Source organism: Epinephelus moara, chromosome 14, assembly GCF_006386435.1.
Source record: "Epinephelus moara isolate mb chromosome 14, YSFRI_EMoa_1.0, whole genome shotgun sequence".
Classification (NCBI taxonomy): domain Eukaryota; kingdom Metazoa; phylum Chordata; class Actinopteri; order Perciformes; family Serranidae; genus Epinephelus; species Epinephelus moara.
In genome coordinates, this window is record NC_065519.1 from 259786 (window position 1) to 286059 (window position 26274).

At 44.5% G+C, this 26274-nt stretch overlaps 1 protein-coding gene across 3 annotated transcripts in view; it reads right to left on the minus strand.

Moving 5' to 3' along the window:
• Positions 1-375: 375 nt before the first annotated feature.
• atrn (attractin) overlaps positions 376-26274 on the minus strand; it is a 192842-nt gene continuing 166943 nt past the window's right edge. For all 3 annotated transcript variants that reach the window (XM_050062097.1, XM_050062096.1, XM_050062098.1), the window contains one exon: positions 376-519. In XM_050062097.1, coding sequence (XP_049918054.1) covers positions 391-519 — 129 coding nt within the window. In that variant the 3' untranslated portion in view covers positions 376-390. The remainder of the gene's footprint in view (positions 520-26274) is intronic.

The window sequence follows — 26274 nt, forward strand, 5'->3', positions numbered from 1 at the left end:
CTCATCAGCAGCCCACTTTCATCATCCTGCGGCCTTCACACTGTCCCGGCGAAATGTACACTGCATTGACCCTCATTATGTGTACTAGACCTGCACTACACTTCAAACTCTTCCTCCTAAGTGAGCTCAATTTAGCCTCCTCGGCTTGTTGAAAACTAATGGAACTACCTTTAAGAGTTCAGACTCAAAAATGACGTGGAACAGATGATGTGAGGAATATCTATCAGTCAGCCACTGTAATCACAAACCGCAGTCGACGGGCACAAGACTGAGCTCCCACCTGAGGGAGGATGAGCGATGACGCCTGTGATAAATGGAGCGCCCCCCCTTCGCGGTCTCTGTCAGCCCAGACAAAAAGTCAGATCTCTGGGGTTTGGGCGGCCATCGCTCTCAGAAAAAGGTTGTGCTCACCTTGACGTTTCCTCCTATCAGGTCAGGTGGCTCCTCGTCCGTCTCCAAGGCGACGTTGATGGTGGCAAAAGGCCGGCTGGCCATCTGTTGCATCTCCCTCAGCAGTTGCTATGGAGAAGGAGGAAGAAGAAGACGAGTGCGAAGGTCAGTGACGAGTAAATACAGATGGACTATTCTCCAATCAACAGCCCAGCGTGTTTCATCTGCAGTTAATGAACAGAATTTATTTATTAACGCTGAGAAGTTGTTTTTTAAGGAACAGTTCATACAAAAATTTGAATCAAGGAGGCTTGAAAGAGGTATCCAGATCTGTAAGGGACTGCTCGTCACTTATGAGGGGGGAGTGCAAAAAGAGGGAGGGATGTCAAATCATTTCTTAAGCACTGGGGAGAAACTTATGTTTTCTTAATTTGTGTTTTGTATTTATTTCACCGCCGAGTTGTTTGGAAGGCATGTTTTCTTTACAGAAATCACCTAAATGACACCATCAGCCGGAAACTGTCAAAACAGAAATTATCATTGTTATCATTGATTTTCAAATTTACAACAGTCCTTGGACACATCATGTGCGACAAATGTTTCTATCAGGTAAAAAACATAACCAAATCTGAGCTTGAAATAGTGATTTTTTATCAAAATCACTTTATTCTGCATTTAAAGTTTAATCAAAAATAAACTCTTTGCATGACAAGAGTGAAAAACTGAGACTTTTTCTAACTCCAGGATTTCTTCTTCAATGTTTAACTTTCAAACATAAAATGATAAGTTTTAAAAATCTAATAACTCATTTATGGTGGAGGGAGGGTCATGCGTTTTCCTCCAGCCCCTCAGGGAGGGTCATGGAGAAATATCTGGAGCTTCAGGGAGGATCATAATAAAAAAAAACCCAACCAAAAACAAAGTCACACCACAGCCACCCCTCTCCTCTGATTAATGAAGTAAAAGGAACATAATCATAGTCAATAAACTGGAACTCATTAACCAGTAAGTAACTAGTAAATTCTTAATTAAGAAAAAAAAAAGAAGAAGAAAAAATGACGTGAATTCAAGAGGCCCTCTGTTTTAGGCTGGCGCTCCACTGACTCAGTTAGCTTTAGCGCCGCATTTCAAAGCTCTGTCCATTTAGAGGTGGTGAAATTAAACATTTTTAATGTAAATGTTTTGACTTTTCTCGTATTTCCTGTTGGCTTTGCTGACAGACATCTGGACAGCTGCGTAAACATGCAGAAACATGGTGCCTGCAGCCCATCCTCTGGGCTACACTGGTTAGCCAATATTAGCCTTGGCCGCTCTGCACCACCCAGGTCAGGTGGGAGCTAGCTAGCAGGGCCACTCAGTTGGGATTACCACTAGCTTGCTGTGGAAACATTGCACCCTACCATGGTGAGCTGCTTACTCACCATGGTGTCCTGGGGGAGACTAGAGGGTGGGCACAATGTTTCCATGGCAATACTGTTGGGATGGGATGGCGTTACAAAAGGTATTTGATGAATGAGAAATGCAGAAAACTGAAGAGCAGCAAAATCAACCTACAGGCCGACATGTATAACTGGTCACGGTTATGATTAACTGTTATAATCTCTAGTTAATATAAATATATTCATTGGTGCAGTTTTAAGTCTCAATAGTAGAAGTACTAATTATCCAAAACGGTGCTTTTAACTCTTTATAAATCAGTAATGATGTAATAAAACACTCACAACTGGACCACAACAGGAACACAGGCTCAGACAAACACTAACCACCATGAGCCTGACAGAGAAACTTGTTTCAGACTGTTTTTAAACGACGATCCAGCTGCAGCAGATCTCGGGTTATCAGACAGTTTGTTCCAGAGAGCATCACCACAGTAACTAAATACACCTTCACCTGATTCAGTCTGACTCCTCTGTACATTCAGGAGAATGGTTGGGCTGAAGCAGGTTGGAGATATATGTCAGGGCCGCACCATTTATGGTCTTGTAAACAGGCAGTGATACTTTTAAATCAATTCTGTACCGCGCTGCAGCCGGTGGACAGTTTTCAGTCCAGGTGTGATGCGTTCTAGTTTTACAGTTAGAACTCTCACTGCAGCACTCTGAATGAGCTGGAGCCGACCCACCGTCTGTTTGGGAAGTCCAGTGAAAAGGGTGTTACAGTAATGTAACCTGCTGCAGATGCGTGAGACGAGCACGGTGTTTGTTCTGTATATAAACTGATCTGTATATGAACTGTTGTGTCAGTGGAGCAGAAGGTAAAATGTTCACTAAAACACAGTGATGCAGATATAAAGATAATCATATGGTGGAAACAGTGACGCAAAGTACCATTTAAAGTGTACAGTACTTGAGTAAATGTACTCCTAATGTAACTTTCCATCACTGCAGGGCAGAGGCACAGTCTCATTCTGGGCTGATTTATAGCATGGACCTTGGCCAGAGGAGGAGGAGGAGGAGGAGGAGGAGGGAGGTGATTATAAGGGAGGAGGCAGAGGGTGAGAAGGAACAGAAGCTGAGAACAGAGAGAGCAGAAGAGGAAATAAGGCAAATTAGAAGAAGAAGAAACTGGTAAAGAGGAAAATGGGGATTGTAATAATGTGGAAGTGTGAAGATCAGAGAGGAGACATCGAAGTAAACCAGAGAGCAGAGTAAACATGGCGACGCTCCCGAGCCGTCGACTGTCAGAGCGGCAAAAGTGCATGAAAAGAGAAATAAACAGTGTCAACTGTCAAAGACACCAGGACCTGAAAACCAGCAGCAACCAAACAAAAACGACTGCAATGGCCACACGAGACAGGAAGTCAGACATATTGGAAAACTACAATTACCACCCTGTGGTTGTATGACTCCGCCCACCAGTCCACCCTGTGGTTGTATGACTCCGCCCACCAGTCCACCCTGCGGTTGTATGACTCCGCCCACCAGTCCACCCTGTGGTTGTATGACTCCGCCCACCAGTCCACCCTGTGGTTGTATGACTCCGCCTACCAGTCCACCCTGCGGTTGTATGACTCCGCCCACCAGTCCAGTGTCTCTGACAGTCTCCATCCATGTCAGTGAAAACATGGATGCTTCACACACAGAAGATTTGTCAGAATTATCAAGTTGCGTAATAATTATTGTCATAATTACTTGAGATAACACCTTCATGAGAACACAACGGATGAGGTCACAGTGACCTTGACCTTTGACTACCAAAATCTTGTCACTTTATCTTTGAGTCCAAGTGAACATTTGTGCCAAATTTGAAAAAAAATCTTTCAAGGTGTTCTTGAGATACTGCGTTCATAAGAACGGGACGGATGTATGGACAGTTTTATGAGGTCATGGTGACCACCAAAATCTGATCACCTCATTGTTGAGTCCAAGTGAATGTTTGTGCCAAATTTAAAAAAAACTGCTTCAATGTGTTCTTGAGAGATTACGCAAGGATGAAATGGATACAAGTTCACAGTGACCTGGACCTGTGACCATCAAATTTCTAGTCAGTTCATCTTTGGCTCCAAATGACTGTTTGTGCTAAATTTGAAAATATTACTTCAAGACATTCTCGAGATATCATGTTCACAAGAATAAGGCAGACGAGGTCACAGTGACATTGACCATTAACCTTCAACCACCACATTCTAATCAGTTCATTCTTGAGTCCAAGTGGACTTCTGTGCCAAAATTGATGAAATTCCATCAGAATATTGATGAGATGGTTCACAAGAATGATACAAATGCAAGGTCACAGTGACCTTGACCTTTAACCACCAAAATCTGATAACCTCATTGTTCAGTCCAAGTGAACGTTTGTGTCAAAGCTGAAGAAATTCTATCAAGGTGTTCTTGAGACATCACGTTTATGATAATAAGACCGATGCAGGGTCACAGTGACCTTTCACCACCAAAATCTAATCAGTTCATCTTTGATTCCGAATGAACGAGGTGCTCTTTAGGTGATATGGTGTTTATGAGAATGAGATGGACAACCTGAAAAAGCCTTCAGCCACAGCTATCACCTGTGTGGAGGTATAAACACAGCTGATTGATCGTTGATAAATTAATAATTAAAAAAAATAATACTAAAGCAAGTCAATCAGTGATGATGTCACATGACGCAGTTTTTCTGTGCTGAGTTTTATATGTAGACAAACATCCAAAGAAGCCTGACCTGATGCATCCTCCATCTTGTCACAGTGGAACAGAGAACAGGTGGAAGTAAAGGGCGGCGTTTCAGTTCAACATGAAAACACACACAACTCGCATATGGTATGTCTGTATCAACACATGTTCATGTGGGTGGGGTTGAGGCTGACGTGTGAGGGTGGTGACCCCCCATCTGACTCGTCCACAGCCTGTAATTAATCTGCTGAGTGTTTTCGTCCCTGTGAGGCCGCCAATCGTCTCTATCGACACGTCGGCTCTTCCTGTAATAACATCCTCACCAAAGGTTACAGAAACAGCCGCAGGGAACGTCTCTGTTTCTCTACAGTGAAGACGAGGAGGGAGAAATGTCTCAGTGTCCTGGATTGTCTTTGTGGAGCGAGTCAGCTCATTAAACTCCTGCATGTGTCTGTATCCAGATCTGTCTGCGCTCCTCTGTGAAGGAGCAGCTGGACGAGGAGGAGCTGAACTCTTGTTTTCCTCCAGTCTCTTCTTTTTAAACAGAATTGTTTAACATTTTAGTGAATCTGCATCTTCACACTCTGGCTCAGTGGCTCAGTAATAAATCACATCAATAACACTCTTAAATATGAGGCTACATCTGGCAGCCTGTTAGCTTAGCTTAGCTTAGCTTAGCTTAGCTTAGCTTATTGACGCAGACTACAGCGAGCTTGGCTCCGTCTGCCTCCCAGCTCATCTGACACTAATTAACATGTTTCTGAAACATGGAATCATCACTGTGAGGTTCCTGACAGAGTCCAGAGACTCTGCTCCCAAGATAAAACCTGTGAATCCACAACTTGTTGTTTTGCTTGTTAATTACTGAGCTGTACAGGAGCTGGAGGGAAAATTGGTTTTAATTTTTAACCTTTGACGAAGCCAGGCCTCCAGGAGGTGTGCCAGGGTTTGAAGCCAATTTTCACAGTGGGCAAACAGGAGGTCTGGGGTCGGTCACACATTTTCCCATAGAGTGACACTGGGAAAGACACGTCTGGAAATCACTAGATACATTTTTGAGCGTCACAGGCCCACATGAAATAACTCGCTCAGACCAATAACATTTGGAAAGTCTAAAAGAGCCACAAGACTAAATTGTGTTATCCACAAGTTAGCAGAGCGCTAAACCAGAAGTTAGCCACATGGCCGGTGGAAGTTTCCCGCTAGGCCACGCTTGGTGGCGGTACGTCTCTAGCGTACCTGCTCTATGGGCCCAATGATGCTGAAGCAGCACCGATCATCTGAGCAAATTCATACTGCAGAAATAAGAGCTTTTTTGGCTTCATGCACCACTGAGCAACTTTCATATACATATATAAATATAAATATATATATATATTTCTAACTGTATCTTATAAAGACAGGTTACGTAACGTAAAGGTGCGGACACACCAAACTGACATCAAGGACCTAGCGGCAACAAAAGCCAACTGTTGCGTCGTCTACGTCGCCTCACGTCGCCCTGTGTCAGTTGCATTTGAACACACTACACGGACTACATCCAGACGGTCCCGGTGTTTCCTCCGCAGGCTCCACTTCACTCAGCTGCCCGATAAACCCGCTGCTTCTTCCCACTTTAACCTGAATAACAAACCAGGGCTCGGTGCTCCGGTTGGATCCAAACGGAGAGCCGGGGCTAGCTCAGAGACTAGCGGAGGCTAACTGGCTGTGCTTCCCTCCGGTCATGCTGCGGCTAACGCTCCGCTAGCCGCTCCCAGCTAGCTCCGGTTTGTTATTCAGGTTAAAGTGTGAAGAAGCAGCGGGTCTGTGGGGCAGCTGAGTGAAGTGGAGCCTGAGGAGGAAGCACCGGTTAGCCCCGGTTTCACTACAGGCAGATTCACTCGCTACAGGGGCGAGGAAATAAAACCTGAACAGCTAATCAGAGTGATCTCTCTCACCGACAAGCTCCGCCACCAATTCAACATGCTCAATCAGCCGAAAAGCCACCGACGCCGAAGTGCCGACAGTGCGAGATACACCGCAAAAACTAGGGCGACAGACGCTCACCGACGGCCCGACTTTGGCCGATGGCCGACCATCGGCTTGGTGTGTCAGGGCCTTTACGTAGTTTCAATAAGTAGTAAATAACTCACATTCCAACCCTATGATTTTGCCAGTGTTAGCTTGCTACTGTCGAATACAGCAGTGGTGCCCAACTGGTGGGTCAAGATCCAAACGGCACCACAAGTGACTTTTGAACACGTCGAGTTCGTAAAAAACACATTATTTTGAAGTACAGTGAATTTCCTGCCCAAATCCTTTACTTTGAAGTGCTGTTTCCTGCTGTAGAGTGAGTGACTAACAGACAGATACTGGACAGAGACAGCAAACTACATCAATGACACGGTCAAACAAGGGTGACACTGAATGCATTAAACTGTGTGGACCTTAAACTAATGACTGACAAGAAATCTGGACCAGTTGGGAACCAACTAATATACAGTAACATCAGCTAATATTAGCTGACTCATGATGTCAGAATGGAAGATATTTGCTGCTCAACATGACGTTACTGAACTATATAAGTAACACTTATATTAAAAAACAGTGTCAAGGTTGTATTATTTACCTCTATAGGTCATGTGGAATCTATATTAACCCTTCGCACTCTGTAGATACATGGCATCTATCAATATAACACACTTATTTACAAATGACAAACAAGAAAAGCACAACAAATACTACGTCACCTAAACATGAAACCGAATGTTTAGTCAGCTTTTAACAGGTCTACTCATTCAGTGGCATGGAAGTGGTGTAATGTATCACTGTGGCTCAAATCGGAAGACTGGCAGTTCGATCCCCGGCTACTCCAGGCCACATGTAGAAGAATCCCTGGGTAAGAGACTGCACCCAAATTGCTTCTGATGGCTGTTCCATCAGTGTGTGAGTGTGTTCAAGCTCAGGAGCAGGTGGCACCATGTGAGGCAGCCTCGTCCATCAGTGTGTGAATGTGACATGTAGTGTAAAAGCGCTTTGAGTGGTTGGAAGACTAGAAAAGCGCCACACGAGTGCAGGTCCATTTATTAAATATAAAAGTGCCATAAAGACGTGTGATTTTCCACCATGGATCCTGTGAGATGGACCCAGCAGCAGAGGTGGGCCTGAGCCTGCAGCTCTGATGGATTAACTGGTATCAAAAATAATTCCCAGTTGCAGCCCTAAACGACTCAAAGCTCACACAACTCCTCACAAACTATTAAGGTTAACTTTACACTCTTTAATTAGGTGACCTAAAATAAGCACACACACTATTAATTCACACAGCAGCTGGAGAGAAGTGATGCAACGATGAGAGTGTGTGTGAAGCGACTGCAGCCAGTTTAATGTCAGCTGGTGGAGGACGGAGCGCAACCTACCTGGATACTGCCTGAGTGCATTCCTCTTTTTATTCTCTACAGGAAGTTAATTAGCACATTTGAAAAAAGACAAAAGTGTTTAAAGAAGCCAGTGATGAAACTGAATTAGAATATTACTAATTGTGGAGGAGATGCAGTAGAAAATATGGTTTATAAGACGAAAGAAAGCTCAATCTCACACTACAACAGAAACATATAAGCAGAACACTTATAAAGTCTGAATCCAAACACAAAGAGTCGCCTCGTTACCACGGACACAAATACAAAGCGTGAGACCAGTCTGACGTCTTGTTGTTGAACACTCTCTGGTGCCACCGCAGCAGTCAACACGCACTAACTAATGAAAACACAAATGAGCAGCTCATTGTGCCGAGTCCCGATTTGTCATGATTAGACGTCCCACTGTGTGAAGTGTCTGTGAGCCAAAATATGTAGCCTCTGTGAGCGTGATGACTGCCGGGTGTGTAGCAACACAGCACCCCGAGGACTCTGCCATCTTGCTCTGGAGTCTGCTCCGCTCTGCTTTGACATAAATTATCATCTATTAACACAAACTCTTCTTAATAAATCCACTGACTTCCTGTCCGACCAGCCGAATCCAAACACTCCTGCACAGACTCTCTCTGAGGGAAGAAACAAACTGAGAGAAGTTCTGCACTTGGGCAGAATCCTTCACAATGACGCAACAGGCTGAGCTGGGCGGCAACATCACACTGTGGATCAGTGTGGCGAACAGGAAGCAGGAGAGGCGCGAATCTGCATGCAGACACATCCTTTTTCATAAGCGCAGCTCCTTGAACAGCACAAAGCAACAGAATTGATTTAGTGGATAAAAAGCAGATGGAGGAGCATCTGAATGTTGCGGTAAACAAACTTTAGAGATTCAGTCCACCTCCCCGCAGCCTCTCTGCAAACAGCCTGTCCTCCTGTCTCACAGGCAGGTAACCTGTGTCTAAACACAGACGCCTGGCTCAACACACACACTGCTTATATTCACGATTACATAGATTCACTGTAAAACTGAAACTGTCCACAGTTGATTGTGTTACTGAACAATAATCTGCTCCGTGAGCTCTGCAGGTTTCAGCAACCTGGATTTAAAACATTTTTATTGACAATTAAAAACAGAGAACAACACTAAAATGTTGAATCTGACTGTTTTCATGAAACTTTAAATCATCTCTGTGAAGAATTTATGTGATTCTGCTGCAGAAATACGAGCTGATGTTGATTTTACAGATGTGTTTTCACCAGTTTCACAACTTGGGAACCAGCTGTTAACATAAATTTATCATTCCCTTCTAAAACTGTTAGCGAAGAAGTCGTCAGCCAGCAGTGAGTCATGATGCCGACGTGACAGAGTCCTACAGTCACTGTCCTTTTCTCTTTGTTTTGGTCTCCACCACCTCCAGAGGGAAACATCTGGTTTTTCTGGTGCTAAATGCTTTTTCTTGTTGTTTTGTCATTGAGATTAAAATCACTTTACAACTACATAATAAACAAGGAATATAAACGAATACTAGAATCCTAAAAACAATCAGAAAATTAAACGTAAAAAGTTTGCGTAAAAATTTTATAGGTCACAGAGCACCTGAAACCAACTCAACAACAGCACTGCGTAGGGCAATATCATGTGTGGACAAGCAACTGCAACAACCGCAAGGTTCACATTGTTTTTATAAATTATTTTTAGCCCTTTAAAACCTGACAGCAAATTGGCTTCATTTCTTTCAAAAAACATGGGAAGAAGGCAGTGAGCAACAAAATAAGAAATGACCCAAAAATTAGCAAGAAATCTGACAATTATTGAAAAAAAAAGTTAAAAACAAACCAACAAGGAATGACCTGAAAAGAGAGATTAAAAATTATAATTCTGTAAAATAATTTTAAATAATAATAATTATAATAATTGTTATTATTATATTATAATTATTATTATTGATTAATAATAAGAATCATTATTATTATTAGTTCATTTAAAAATAACTATTTTCTAAATCTTTTTTTTCCTTTTCTTCCTTTCTTTATTTTTTGCATTATGTGGAACATTTCATACCAAGTTGTGCACCATGACCTCAGGGTTCAAAGGTTTAAATACTTGCAAAAGGCGTCTGAAAGCAGCACAGGAAACGTGATGTCGCTGCAGGTTTCAAAGGGTTAATGGGAGCATGTGTGTTTACACTCTGCTACAAACGTCATTAGTGTGACGAGGTGCTGAGCGTCTGTTCTCCGCAGAGTGCGCCATGTTTGGTGTTTTTTTTTTTCTGTTTGCCAAGAGTTGAAAAATATTAAACATTGAGTAAAATGCAGCAGCCGCGCTGTCACCATCACTTTTTACCCAGCAGTCCAATCACAGGGAGGGTGGGCGGGACAAACACCACAAAAATCTCTCTGCCTGGATCCTTCAGCCTTCCCTTCATCCAGAGCACCCTTTAATGTGCCTTGTTGCCCGTGTGTGTTTCTGCTTCAACAGTAAAGAAGGATTTATTTGTTTCAACATCTCTGCCATTTAACAAGTAACAACACACCTGATAACAGCCGAACATTACAGCTTATTTACAGAGCACTAAAACGATAGAAAAAAGAAACGTTGCTAACACTGTATATCACTCTGCTGAGCCACGTCTGATCACTGCAGGGGAAATTCCTTCACCATCAGAGCCCTGTTGGTGCGTACATGAGGGATATCTGAGGTTCAAGGGACAGTGTAGATGTTTTAAAATGGGGCGCTATGAGGTAGTTAACTACAGACAGTATATTACATACAGCAGATGTCAGTTGTCAGTTTTTTGGTTCGTGTATCTTGTTACTAGATGTAAAAGAGAGAAGTGATTCGAGGTGGAAGCTTCAACAGTGCAGCTTTATAAATGAAAAACATGACATGGCTTTTTCTTCTCGACGGTCTGTGTGGTCAGGACGTCTGTGTTTATTAGTAGGTCACTGAGTGTGTGTGTGTGTGTGTGTGTGTGTGTGTGTGTGTGTGTGTGTGTGTGCAGCTCAGTGTCGGGGAGGTAAAGCATTTTTGCCTGCTGCCAAAGGAAATGACTTTATGAGGCAGTGAGTCTGAACCAGAGAACAAGATTTGAGGGCTGTAACTTGACATCAGCGTGGATCCTGTATCCAGAGGTCGCCGACAGGAACACAGAGCCAGAACAAGCTGTTTGCACCTGAACTATTGTCCAAGAAAATGTATTTCATTTCTTACAACCTGGGTCTGTTTTGGTTTTTTTTGCAAAGTCTTGGCCCTTGTTCCTATTTGCTATGATAACATTTTACCCGCAGCATCACCTTCTGAGGTCTGGGAACACGGCCACGTCGCCACAACACGGTCCAACAGGGCAACAAACACAAGCAGTCAGACAATCAGACACGCAGTAAATAAACACGTTGCTAGTGACGTCGTCACTGTTGGTTCAGATGTGAGAGAGGAGCGCTGACAGAAACTGGACCGACACCATCGAGTTGAGGACAAGTGAGAATTCTGAGCACAGTCGTCTTGGACCGAGTCCTACACAAGATACAATTTGCACAAATCTCATTGTGCCGTGCTGCGAGTAGGCAGCTGCTGTACAGCAAACACTCAGCGCTCCAAAGATAACCAGGAGCCAGAGGAGTTACAGTGCAAGTCGCCTACTTCCTAAATTGGCTCTCAGTCTTCTGCAGGGTAGTTAGTGTGTGTGTGTGTGTGTGTGTGTGTGTGTGTGTGTGTGTGTGTGTGTGAGCCAATATCTGACTGTGGCAGAGCAAACTGTGCATACAGAAACCTAATTATGATATGTGTGCACAGAGGTGGACGCAGGCAGACACACACACACACACACACACACACAGATACATGCAGGCAGTTTGGAGATACCTGCACATGAGCTGTTGTGTATGTGTGTGTGTGTGTTTTCATAAATGGATTTTCTCAAACAGAGAGAGAGAGAGAGAGAGGAAGAGAGAGAGAGAGAGAGAGGAGTAACAAAAGAGCACAGGAGCAAACGTGCCTGCAGGTAACGTTAGCATGTTTGAATTGAATGCACATGTGTAAACACATGAAGACAGAAACAACAACATGACAAGCATTAGCAGAGTGTGAGAGCTGCTGCTGCTGCTTAGTATTTAAATAACTGATCAAGGACTTTAAAGGATATTTCATGTCCAATTCCCTTGAATTCAAGGACCCAACATGTTGATACACAGACTGTATATAATATAAAGATGGACGACATGTCTCCTCTTCCTCCCACTGTAGAAAAACGAAGCCAAAATATCCAGATACAGCTGCTGCCATCTTGCACTGGTGACGTCATTTGGAGCCAAAGTCTGCAGAAAAGTGATCTCTACCGGTATCAAGTCCCCGCCCAAAAACCCATCCAACCAATCACTAGCAGCACCGTACACCGATTGGCTCACACAGCTGTCAATCATGACGTCAGAACCCTCTTTTTAAAGCATCAAATTACCAATTAAAGCCACACTGATCAGGAACCGAACACTATGCAAACATCTGCATGATAATATCTAAAATGACCGAAACCACTTTTGGGAAAAATGGGACTCTTTGTTGTTATAATGTTATCGTACTTGTAGACCCTTTTAGAGCTGACGTCACGATGACATCACGATGACATCATGTTATCAGCTGGAGGAGCAGCTGCCTCTCCCCCACAGGGCTGTAGGCTCCATAGGAGTGTTAAAATGTGTTTGTCTTGTTGTGTTATTGGGAGCCAGAATAGAAGGAGTCATGGCTCAAAACCAGCCGCCACTGCCCGTCAACAAAAACAAAGACAACTATGGTTAAATGTGATAAGACCAAAGGACTGGACGGAGGCCATCATCAAAAATGCTCACATGTGCAGCGCACACTTCATATCAGGTTAGGGAAAAAGTATTTCCTGTTGTAGGGATGAATAAGGTTATGTGTATTAAGGGTTATCATGTCCACCTCATCAGAAACTGGGGAGGGATTAAGAGGAATATTGGATTTCTCTGGAACGCTAACTTTTTAGCACATTAGCTAACGTTAGCTTCCATAGCAAAACAAACAAGTGTGGTCCTCCTTTGTAAGATTGGCTTCCTGTGACATCATCCATCCACTGAGTGAGAGCATACGGGTCGGCCAGTCTGGTCCCGTTGGTCAGTGTTTACTTATTCAAGTAACACTGGCGGTCCCGGAGAGTGAGTGACCTGACATGGTGCGTTGGTAAATTCAGTCTGACGCTCTACACTAAAATGAGAGCCCTGTTGGTGGAAGAAACGGAGCGTTATATTTCTACATGAATGAACCAACGGTTAAGTTAATCACACATTCACTCCGCTCGGCGCTCTGCTGCTCCGTCTCCACAGACAGAGTGTCCAGAGTGCGCTCTGCCACTCTGAGAGTGCGCTGCTCTGGATAACCCAACGCTACATTCAGACAGTGCTCCCAATTTATCAACACTCCAGTTTGTGTCAGAGTGCGCTCCCACACTCAGAATGAGTGTTTCTGAACGCACCACTCACATCATCTTCCTCAATCGTCTAAAACAAGACAACACAACTTGTTAGCTAGCGCTAGCTAATGTCTGTGGAGAACTGTTTTGCCTCCAGCTAAGCCCCGCCCACCAACAAACATCATACTGTGTACTAACAGTGAAAGGGTCTATTAGTGGACGGTCTCTTCTTCTTCTGGTTAATGATGGGTGGTAACTGGTGTTTAAGGTGCATTACTGCCCCCTCTACAGTCATCAAACATTTATTACATCTCTATCGAGGAAATTTACACCAAGATAATTATTGTTTAATCGCCCAGCCGTAGAGCGACACCATAAACATATGTTGATTCACTCTTAAATATGTACAAATATTGATTCTAGCGGCTTTAAAAACAAACCAATAGATTGATGTGTGGCTTCAGAGATGCTGCATCCACACACACACACACACACACACACACTGAGGCTGTCTGAGGGAATTGCGTTTGAGCGTTCTCAAAGTGAGCAGCCATGTGCCAAAGAGATTGAGTGCGTCAGCAGAGTGCACAGAGGGAGGGAGGAGGAGGAGAGAAAAAGGAAAGATGCAGGAGAGAAACAGAAGAAAAAGGAAATGAGACTAAAGAGAAGGAAGAGAGGATGCAGGAGAGGGACGAGTGACTGCAAACACAGCGAAGAAGAAGAAGAAGAAGAAAAAAAAGCTTGTGAGAGCGAAGAGAAAGAAATGAGAGCAGAGAGAAAGACAAAGGCGTTCAAAGAGTTCGCCCCTGGGAAGAAGGGATGGAGCGCTGGATCGCCTGTGCGCACAGAACACACACACACACACACACACAGATAAACACACACACATCCTGTGTGCAGTCAGCAGCGCACGTGTACGGACACACACATCACACACGCTGCACATCTCAGCGCACTACATCAAGACGTTTATTTATTGATGTTTAAAAATGCTGTCGGTGGAAAGAGCTCTCAATCATCCTTCAGCATCACTGAAGGAAAACTGTGGAGTGAGAGTCGTGGCAGCGGGGAGGAGGGAGGGAGGGAGGGAGGGAGGGAGAGGAAATCTTCGTCTGTGAAGCGATGTTAGCTGCTTGCTGCTTCTCTCTCGCTTCATCTTTCCATCTCTGCGGCGGTGAGGTGGGGTGTAGAGGACGCACGCTGTGAATACTGACAAGGGAGAAGGCTTTGATCCCTCCCTCACTCTCTACACATCTTTTTGTCTCTTCTTCCTCTTTTTTTACCTCCAGCTCTCCGTCTTTCTCACCGCCGGCCTCCTGCTGTCCCTGCCGTGCACCTCTCCATCCATCTCCCCTTCCAGATCTGTTAATCTCCCTCCTGTACGTACTGTATCTGTCAGGACGCCATCGCCTCGTCCACGATGCTAATCACCGCCCATCAGAGAGGAGCGCACCATCAGAAACACAGAGAAATGAAGAGTAAAGAAACTTCAGAGAGCTCCTGACGAGATGAAATAAAGTGAATATCAACAACTGAAGCCTCAAACAAAGCAACAACTGACAGACTCAGTGACGGAGCATTTAACTAATCACCACGGCGAGTGCTCACATGTCTCCGTTTAAAGCCGAAGCTCTCACTCTGAGGTGTTATCTTGAAATGGATATTTGGACGGGCCGAGGTGGTGGAGTGTGTGTGTGTGTGTGTGTGTGTGTGTGTGTGTGTGTGTGTGTGTGTGAGGACGGGAGCCTCCAGGTTTTATGAGTACAAGGAGACAGAGTTTGACATCTGATAGCCAGCAGTCACTGGACCAGAGCCCAGAACGAGTAGCCGAGCGGAGCAAACATGTCCAGAGATGTATTTTGAAGAAAAACAAGATTTTAGTCAGCAAACTTTTAAATGATGTTTTCTGATGGGAATATCAGGGGAGACTGACAGCCTGCCAGAAACTTTAAAAACCAAATCTACACTTCACTAACAGCTGGAACAGCTCCAACCTGTCTCTGCTCACACACACAAACATCCCAAACACTGCAGCTCACCACGCCGGATGAATAATCGTGACTACACACTCAGAACTCTGTGTTTGTAACCTCATCCTCTAGTTATTTAAGACTCTACATCAATGCCACTGTTTCAAGTCATTACAGACACGATGACTTGTTATCATCAAGCAGCAAATGCAGTTCATCTGATGTCCACTAGAGGCTGGCTCCAACAGTGAGTCAGTCCCCACAGACCTCCATGTTACCTCCTGCAGTGAGACTGTGGCTCCGTGTTCAGATAAATATCTTTGTATAACACAAAGAGAAAAGTAAAACAGGACTTGTAACATTAAGCTGCAACATCTTCCATATTTCAGAAGGCACGGCGGCGAGATAACGTCGAGGTATCAGAGTTTGACTTGAGAGTGACGGCAGAAATGAGCTGAGGTGATTCTGAGGTTAAAACAAAGAGAGGAGAGTGACGGAGGAGGTTCGACAGCTGCGGGAAGAAGAAATAAAGAAAAGTAAAGAAAGTGAAGACAGGCTGAGACGAGATGAAACAGAATCAAAAAGTACAGGAGCGCAGGTCTGACACAGGTTCTGGATCCAAGATAAGCCCTTCACCAGCGCCGTGATGGACGGGTGGGTGGGGGGGGGGGTGGAGGGGTGGATGTTGCGAGGCTGAGCGGAGGGGGTCACCCACAGTGCAGCGGGGTCGGGACCAGAAGCCGGTGCAGTAACACGCTGGCGCTGATCCAAACTCTAATTATACACACACTCTCAGTGGAATTAAGATTAGCAGGGTTTAGGAGTATCTCGGGAACTCTGGGAGACAAGAGGCCACGTGTTCACACACACACTGAAAATGTGCAGTGACATCAGCACAAACACGACGCAGAGACACCGTCCGACCAGCCCACACACACACACCAGTGTTCAGTCAGTCGTGCAACCGAATGTTGCAAACACTTGTTTGTTCACAAACACACAGACGGCCCCAGAACGAGCTGCACAAACACACAGATGTATTATTGGTATTCTTTCTGTCGTGCACATGTTTATGTTCGCCGTCTATTATTTGCATGCTGGTTATTTCCTTAGAAAAGCAGAGCTAATATTTGCTGCGGAGCTGGCAGGGCGGCTGAAGGCAGGAGTGGAGAGGAAAGCTTCCAACACTGTTGCAGAGGAAAGCGTCTGCCAGCGCCGCAGAGTAGACGATTCTTTCTCATCACATTCTGATGAATCCGCATCCTGTCAGGTCCAAGGAGCCTCCCGTTAGCTCCACTCTGCGGTGGACACCGTTAACAAGGCCTCCTCTTTACGCAGGATTCCCAAAGATTCTCAGCTTCCTGTGTGAGTGACCTTCACCGCTGCCTGCTGCCCGCCCTCCCTCTCGTCATCTTAACTCCGCTCTGCGTACCTTTCACTTCAGGATTGATCACCTCAGAATAAGCCTTTTGTTCTGTGTGGTGGTGCAGCCAGCGCTGACCCCAGGAGAGAGGAGGAGATGGAGGGCAGCTCTCAGAGAATCTTAAAGCATCGCTCTGGTTAATCTACAGAGGCCTTACACAACTTGATGCTGCTGCCTCTGAACACAGGAAATACATTCTTCATCCACGTCTGCGGCGTCTGTTCATCTGCATCATCCTCAGCGAAGACAGCGTCAATAATGTCCTCATTGGCAAAGTTATCATGTGCAACCAAAAGGTTATCTTCAAGTCTGAGGAGTGAAGCGCATACAGAAGCCTGTGTTCTTTCTAATGGCCACCAGGGGGCGTCTATGTTAGTCTATTAGGAAATGATTGATTTATGACCTCAGTAAACATTTTCCTGATGAGCTTATGGCCTCAATCGCTCGCTTCAAGACTCCCTCAACACAGAATTATGTTTAGTTCATGTTCGTCTCATTTAGAGTCAAACAGACGAGAAAACAGGGGACGCTTCGGGGCGTGGCTACATTGTGATTGACAGGTCGCTACCACGGTGATGTCCTCTGATTCTACGTCAGATTCACTTCCTCCACAGCTCCGCCCTCTCCTCTGAATATGGTCATCCAAAAGGGTTCCTACACACTGTCAAAATGTCCAGACTTTTCCAGGACTTTTCAAGAACGAATAACAAAGTTTTTTTGTTTTCTTGCCCCACTTATTCAAACATATCAGACTTAAACTCTATTTGAACGTAATATCAGCTGACTGTCTGACAGGAGGGGAGACGAACGAACCCAGAGAGTAAATGACAAACTATGTGCGATGGTAAATAAAAACGTAATCTGCGGTTAATCTTACATTATGTGGACGAGTTATACCCAGAGGATTACTGTAACAATACCATTACATACAACAAAACTGCATGACTTTTCCAAAACTTTCAATAATTCTGACTAATTCCATGACTGTTCCAGGTTTTCAAAAAACCAAGATGGTGACGGCCAAAGTGCAAAACTCAAGGGTACAAATCAGAAATCCACAAACTTCACAGGTGACTTCTATGACTGTGTGCAACCCTGGCTGGAGGAACTGATGACTCACCGATAAATTCAACTGCTATTACAATATTCTATTGACTTAACTTTTTTTAAAACATATAATTTTAATCACTGCTTTTGTGCTGCATCATTTAAAAGCTGCTTTCAGCCCCTAATTCACCAAGAGTGTGTGAGAGCGTTTTGGAGGCCCAGTGTTTGTTTACAAGCAGCAGCTACAGACGCTGAAACATGAAGCCAAACCTGCAGCTCCTCTAACGTCCACTTGAGGCTCCAAGAGCGAGTCAGTCCACACAGACCCCCATGTTAATATGTAGAAATAAACATGGCCTCTATAGATGATTTCAACATTCATGACAACTGTACAGGGCTGAATTTTATATAACTCACCTGTTTACATTTTATTAAGGTTTAAAGTTACGTATATTTGAAAACAAGGCCTGTTTGACTGACAGGCTGTCTGTGAGGTGGTGCTACAGTCTGTGAGTCAGATTTACCCCTCGCTCCTTCTCAGTGCCAGCCTCTTGGTCACCTCTAAATATGGTCACTTCTGCCTCCAAAAACCAAGATGGCAACGACCAAATTGCTGAACTCCAGACTTCAAACCAACACAAACTAATGGGTGACGTCACAATAGCTACGTTCATTATTTTTACAGTCTATGGTACCTACACAAGACGGATGAATTTACAAAACGTACGCAGAGGTTTTGACTTGACATGTTGTGATGAGAGCCAATCAGGAAGCAAACATGAGCTTCTGTTTCCGCCCGTCCAAACAAAAAACACAACCCTGGAGTTTTCAACCTGAAACAGGGTCAGCAGTGTTTCCAAAGGTCTCTGTTTCAGGGGTTCCATAATTCTGGAGTAGTTTGCACGCTGGGAGTAAATGCCGAACTCGAGGCCTCGGGATTGCTGTCCACAAACCACAGGTGACGTCACGGTAGCTACGTCCATTGTTTATACGATCTGTGGTTTCTTACAGCCGAGACACTCTGGCTGCGTCTGGTTGATGTGATACAGAACATCAGCAGAAGTAAAAATGTCGGCGCAAGGATGAAGGGTGAAGCAGGTAGAGAAGGAGGACGAATCCACCACTCTGTGTGGTTCATGAGAGGAAGCATATATTAATATATACACAGTATATTAACAGATGTCTCCTTCATTGTTGTTGAGTGCTTTTACACATGTGACGACTGGTCTTCGTGTTATTTGTCCCTCCTCCACTGTGACTGATCGGCTGGTGAAAAGTGACAAAGTTGAGCATTTTTTTAACTCTTGGTGCTCAGAAAAAATCCACCAAATGTGCAGCGCTCAGCTCAGAATAGACGCCTCGTCATGCTGCTGGCGTTTGTAGCACAGCGTAGATACGCGGCGCTCCCATTGCAAGGAATGAAACAAATACACCGGCCACAGGAAAAGGCTTTGGTGAACACGGCTCATTGGACTCATGTGGTATGAATTTCATTGGCGCTGGTTGAAGGGAAGATTTACTGTTCAATCATCTGAACGCCACAGCACAGACCTTCATTAATTTAACTTTAAAAAGATTATTTAAACACTCTTTTTATGGCTAAATGATGTTTGAGAGAGAAGCAGAGAATCGGTGCAGTTCTGCTTTTAATGGAGAGCTTTTAGAGACGGCAGCAAATGAAATAAAGGATTTAATAAAATGTTTCTCTGAAAGAGTGAAACTGTAATAAAATCTGATCCTGTGATAAAATACTTCCTGATAATGTAATACATCATCACATTATGAGCACGATGAGTGTTCCACTAATCATCATGTGTCTGCAGAGGTTACTGTGTTAGCTGGTAATTGGCTACATTAGCATGTTTTATTAACACAGCTCTGACACATTAAAAAAGGAGCACACTCAGATTTCTACGCCATCGAGACACAGAGAAACACCGAGGCCGCGCGGCAGCAGGAAGCAGGGAAACATGGCGGGGAGTCGCTGCTGAAGGCGGCTCTGAAGTCCACCACCTGGGGGATGAGTGGCGTGCAAGTCCACAGCACAGAGTGTTTGAGGAGCGGTGGCGTGAGAGCGGGCGGGCCGAGCAGGCAGCGTGCAGGCTCGGGTCACCTTGACCGATCTGTCTCCCACTTGAAGCGGGGAGGGAGACAGCAGGAGTGAGGGGGGAGACAGAGAGGCGGTTTCCTCCCAGTTAATAGCTCTCTGCAGAGGGTGAGATGAGGCGAGGGCTCTCCTCTTTCCCATCGCTGGTGTGGACGCAGCCACAGCTGGACTGGTGGGACAGGAAACGCCCTGACAGCTGAGAGAAACAACACATCCTCCTGAGAAGGGTCTGTCACATGCCGAATGAGCTACCACATAAAAAAGAGGAGGTGACCCTTTGGCTCTTTGCCTCAGCCGGGCGAAGAGACGAGCAGAGAGGAGGTTTGATTGGATTCCTTTCTTCTTCTTTGTCGTGTGCACAAAGACAAAAGACGAACCCTTACAGCAGAAGAAGCTATTAAATGAAAGTAAATTCATCACCTGCATATTTCTCCATGTTTCGGGGGCACCGTATCCTCCCTGGAGAGCCATGTGGCATTCTGCTGCACAGTCAATCGTTAAGGAAAGTTCAATTTACATGTGTTTGTGTTTGAGAGCGAGGAAGAGGGAGCGGGGGAGACGAATTTCTGCATCGTGTTCACACCGCACAGCAGGAGGAAAAGACATTTTTAACCCACAAGTGACAGATACAAAGCAGTTAATAAAGTGTCTCCAACAGCGAGGAGCGTCCACAGTTCTTTTATAATTTCATAAAGTGATGTTGCACTTGTGCAGAACGATCCCAGCACACTGTGCCGCAGCACTGAGCCAGAACGACGACCACGGCTTCAAAACTCTGCCTTCAAGGGCACCATTATTCTGCCTGAGCCAGGCATGGCTGAATCCATTTTGAAGGGTGCACAAAGGTAACACTGATCCAAAATAACTTTCAGCACTTCAAGAATACCCTGATTCCTGGATCTGCGAGGATCGGGCATTTCAGTCACGTAGCCCACGCTGTTTTTATCGAGTGACCTTAAATGAGCGGTGAGGTTTCAGGAGCCCTACTTTACCGTTCCACACTTGACCACATGAGCGTTAAATCCTCAGACTGACTGCCACCGGGAGAGAGTTCAAGTGGGGGAAGTTGACACAGACAGCAAGTGTTAAAGGAATATTTCACCCAGAAATGACCATTTGTAGATCAGTTATTTAAAAATTCTTGATGAATCAGGGTCTGTGTGTAACAACAGCAAAACATATCAAGACATCCGTTAAGAATTTTTCAGTATAATAATAAAGTCTCATTTATCCAGGCGTCTGCTCAGTACTTCTCTGACAGACAGCCAGGGCTCTCTCACATTTTCATGGATAAAATTTCAAAACGTTTCAAGGACTTTTCAAACATATCAGAGTCAAACTCTACTCAAACACACTTTCATTTCGCTGGCAAACATGAAGGAGAGACGGACAGGGAGAGCAGGTTTGTAACGGTGTGAGTTTTTCATGCTACGATAACCATTCCAGAAATTAACACTGATTAATGGCATTCCGTGGTGACCTTTGACCCCGTGTGTTATTGAAGGCCACAGTGTCCTTGTCACATGATGGAGGCAGACGAGACGACGCTGCTCGGCCCTGTGAATGGAACATTTACATTTAAAAAATGCCCAGATGTGTTGATAGGAGCACTGTTCCAATTTTGGCACCATCGGAGAACTTCCATCTGAACCATCACCTCAACACAAAACATTTAGCAGAGAACCTGGAGGTCTGAGCTAGCATAGCCTCTGATGCTAAAGCTAGCAGTCAGCCTCGTCACGCCACACTCGACCAGGTGTTCAGACTGAGTCAGTCTACCTGTGACTGACTCACTAACTCCCCTCAGACCAGTGTGGGTGGTCGAGGACAGGAGGGACAGCTGTGTCCAACACTCAGCAGCTTTACTAAGACACGTCTGATAAAATTATTTTGGACTGAAATCTTCTGAAAACTTTCACAGCAAAAATTGATATATGGGATTAATTTAGATTAATTAATCACAAAACATTTTTTAATTGCTTGACAGCCCTGTTAAAAAGTAAAATAAAGTTGAGAGTGTCGCACACTGATGCATACTGACGGCTCCAGAAAATTAATTTGCTCTTATGTTACATTACGTGGAAGGTTATTAGGACTTTTCCAAAACTTTCAATTTTTTTTTTACTAATTCTTTGACTTCTCCAGGCCTGGAAAATGTGACTGTCAAATTCAGTGGGACTGCGGGAGCCCTGGACAGCCCCTTTTTTCTGAAGCAGAGCTAAATGTAAAACTTACCTACGCTCTCTTCGCAGCCGGACTCATTGAGAAAAACAGTAATTTTACTTCTCTGAACACAGGAGCTGCTGCTCTACTGCTGCCGCGATTGGTTAGTTAGTTTGAGTGACTGTGTGACTTTGGTGAATCTGAACGAACACTTTAAAACACCAAAGTCACACAATCACTCAAACACACTAACTGATGGAGGCAGCAGTAGAGCAGCAGCTCCTGTGTTCAGAGAGGTAAAAGGAGTCTGGTTTTTAAGAGAGTGTAGATGAGTTTCATTTTCAGTTCAGGTTTTATGAAAAATGCACTTGTTTGTGAAGTACAGACTGGATAAATGAGATTTGTATTATACTGCACGAGCTGTGTGAGCGTTTGTGAACAGATGTTTTGATGTGGTTTTGCTGTTTGATAGACGTGGACCCCTATGACTCCAATTCATCAAAAACTTTCTCCGATTTCAGATTCTTGGTTCACCCGGGTGGCGTGCGAGAAAAACAGAGTTGTTTTCTTGAATTCAACGTAACACGGGGTGAGAAACTGATATACATGTGGTCACTTGAAGGGTGAAGTGTTCCTTTAAAAGCTGCATTTTTATAGGGTTATTTGTGGATTACTGCCCCGGCCTCTGCGTCTGAGGACTATATTTGAATAGAAGAATAACCGAGATGACCTGGACCTTGCAGAAACTGTTGAGAGATTTTACTTAGCATCTCTTCTTTTCTTCCATGTGTCACCACCACTGATTTCAACAAAAAAGAACCCTCAGAAAATCTGGATCCAAAGCATCTTTCTTTTAAGTCCAGCATGACATCCATTTCCAATGACATGATGAATCCAAATTAACAAACAAAAAGCAGCTGCAGCTGAAATCTGCTCAGGATTGATATCACCAATGGACCTTTAATCGAAGCAAAACACCGTGGGCAACCTGCACTGAAATGTTCACCTTTTAAATCACACGTCAGGCAGACTCTGTCACCAATTAAACACAGAAATGCCTTTAACCATTTCATCGACCGAGCCAATGAGATTATAGGCGTGAAGCAGATCAAGTGTGTCTGAGAGACGTGATGGACGGCTCTGTGTAAAGCTCTTTAAGACTGTAACCATCCACTACACCGTCAGTTCCTCCAGCTCACCTCCGGCATCTGTTCCTGTCTGCTGGAGAAAAAATCCCCTCAGCAATGTCATCAGAATACTTAAATAGATGTGTCAGTAAATGTGTACAAGTTTGTTGGATTTTAATGCTCCTGTCTGTTTTTTACACGCTGTTCTATTTTTACTCAGCGTCTGGGCTGACGATAAAAACGGAGCTGATTATTAAAAATTAGAGGATGTCCCCAGGCTGTGTTAGTCCTGAGCAAATGAGGCTAAAGATAAGGTTTAGCTGGATCAAACTCTGCTTCCTGTTCTGCTGAAGTGAAATCAACTCTCCAGACTGAACAACAGGAAAACACTTTGTCGTAACAACTTGGGAGCGTTCACAACATTCCTCTAAAATGGTCACCTGCAACGCTGAACCCACTGTGACATCATCAGGTGAATGGAAACTTGTCCTAAATAGTGCACATGTTGTTCAGTACATGTTATGGATCCAGTTCAGTCAGGTATCTGTACAGATAAGATCTGTATCTGGGTGCTTTCTGCTGAGTATGACATCAACCTTCTTCTTCATCACAGACACAAACACCTGGAGAACCTGACAGCTGCGTCATGCTCATTGATTTCATCAAAGCCTTTGATACCATGAACCAGAAGTCTTCACGGGTCTATCCAGACCCTCGGACCCAAAACTAGACCCAGGACCAGTACCAACTTTAGGCATCACAAACACTGATGGAAATGTCTATGCTTCTTGTTAAAAATACCTGGTTTTATCGCCACACACAAGGATGGAAATGTCCCAACCTTTAGTTGAAATAAAGACGTATTGCTACAAGCACAGCTGGAAATGTCCCAACCTCCCATTCACAAAATACCAGGTTTTGTTGCCAGAGACATGGCCGATAATGTCTGGACTTCTCCTTAACAATATTCAGCTTTGTCACCAAACACACAGCTAGCAATGTCCCAACCTTTAGTTAAAAATACAAAAGTTTATTCCCTCAAGCGTAGCTGGAAATGTCCTGACCTTCAGTTTGAGAAACTACCTGGACACTACCCACGTTTGTTACCACAATGGGGCTGGAAACAAATACTCATTTTCCTTTCCACAAACACTGCTGGAAATGCCTACAGCTCTTGTTAAAAATACTTGATTGTGTCTCCACAAACACTGCTGGAAATGTCCCAACCAAATGTCCGAACTACTTGAACCAATATCCGATTTTGTTGCCACAAGCACAGCTGGAAATATCACTGGCACCAGCAGCTGTCTTGCCGAAGTCTCACGCCATCCGTCATCCACAGCATGGCTGGAAAAGTCCCAGTCTCATTAAAAAAATACCCGTTTTTGTCGCTTCACTCACGGCTATAAATGTCCCAACCTTTAGTAACAATAACAAAGACTTAATGTCACAAACACAGCTGGATATGTCCCGGCCTCTTGATAAAACTACCCAGTTTTTTTGCCACCAACACAACTGTAAGTGTCCCAACCTCTCGTTAATAATACGTGGTTTTCTTGTCACAAAAACGGACGGTAATGTCTGGACTTCTCCTTAACAATATCTGGTTTTGTCGCCACACGCACGGCTGGAAATGTCCCGGCCTCTTGATAAAACTGTCCTGTTTCACTGACATAAACAGGCTGCAAATGTCCTGATCTTTTGTCTTTTGTCACTTGTAGCGGCAGCTGTCTTGCCACCTGATGTGAGACTCTGCTCATATAACTGTTGATATGATAATATGAAATGTAAAATGCAGCATATTATTCATACTGGTCTGTTTAGACGGTCTGTGTGCGTCTCTGCAGCAGATGTAGATATAAAGACGTATGTTGCTCCACTGACACTGTATTGAACATTGTACTGTGCAGTACTAATTCCTCTGAGTCTGCTCGTTTGGTCATTACAGAGAAGAAAAGGATAAACTGAGGTTTAAAATAGCTGCGATGATTGTATCAGTGTTGATATTGGATTTTATTTAGACTCCACTACAGGCCATGGTGGCGTTGGCAGCAGCCTGTTGACAGTTCTTCTTGGGAGAGTGGGAGATATTGTATCTGGCACAAACGCTCTGATCCTCCTACTTGTAATGAGACTGTGGTGAACAGGCTCTCCTGTCTGCTGAGCTCAGTTTGGTTACCTTGGTCATCGTTTTGTCCATTTGGAAGACGGACTGTAAACACGTGGCGTATCAAGTTCAGGTCATGTGTATTAAAGCGCTATGAGGGGACACATGCAGACACCCGTGCACTCTGTGGATGGTGTTGTTGAACACTGTTGGCAAGCAGGAGTGGAGAGGCACAGAGCCGCGGTGTATTCCCATGATTCAGAAATGATAATGTATTACAGAGCATCATGGAGAAGTGCTTGGTGAGGGGGGGAACAGCTGCAAAGTAAAGGTGGAAAGATTGTTTTTTCCTTTCTTCCCTGCTCATGTGTGAACTGCATTCACAACCAGCCATCTGCTTCTGGGACCGGGGCGTCCGGGGCAGGAGCCGCCGCGCTGCTGAGAGGATCCTCCTTATCATTACGGATGATTCTGGAAACTAATTTGATGCGGAGCTCGACGTGCTCACTGATATCTTCATTGTATTCGGGGACTGTGCTTATTCAGAGGATACCGCCGCCAATCTCTCCCACTCTACTGCGCTTTCACAGCGAACCATCTGCCGGAGGTCTCACTGCATGTGAGGCGGCGTGTCTATACGAGGCGAGGGGAGAGTCGGAGAGGAGTTAGTGAATGTTTAATGTGTGTTTGAGAGTGTGGGCCGGTGTGTTGGTGAGAATGCTTCTGAGAGAAGTGTGACTGATTCTGAAGACATGATGGAGACATGTTTCTCCTCTGACGTTCATCACTGACTCCTCTGATCACTGTGTTCTGTATCGTCAGCAGGATCAGGGTCAGGTATCTGGTCTCAGGTTGGTGAAACACTCTGATTCGTTAAGCTCCAAGGCTGACAGATCCTGCATTGAATTTTCTATCCTCTGCTCTGTTTTATTAATAAGGAGGGATGTATTAACCCTTTAAAATCAGACCTGCTGCTGACGCTCGTGGGAGGTTGTTGTTTGTATGATCCTGTTTCAATG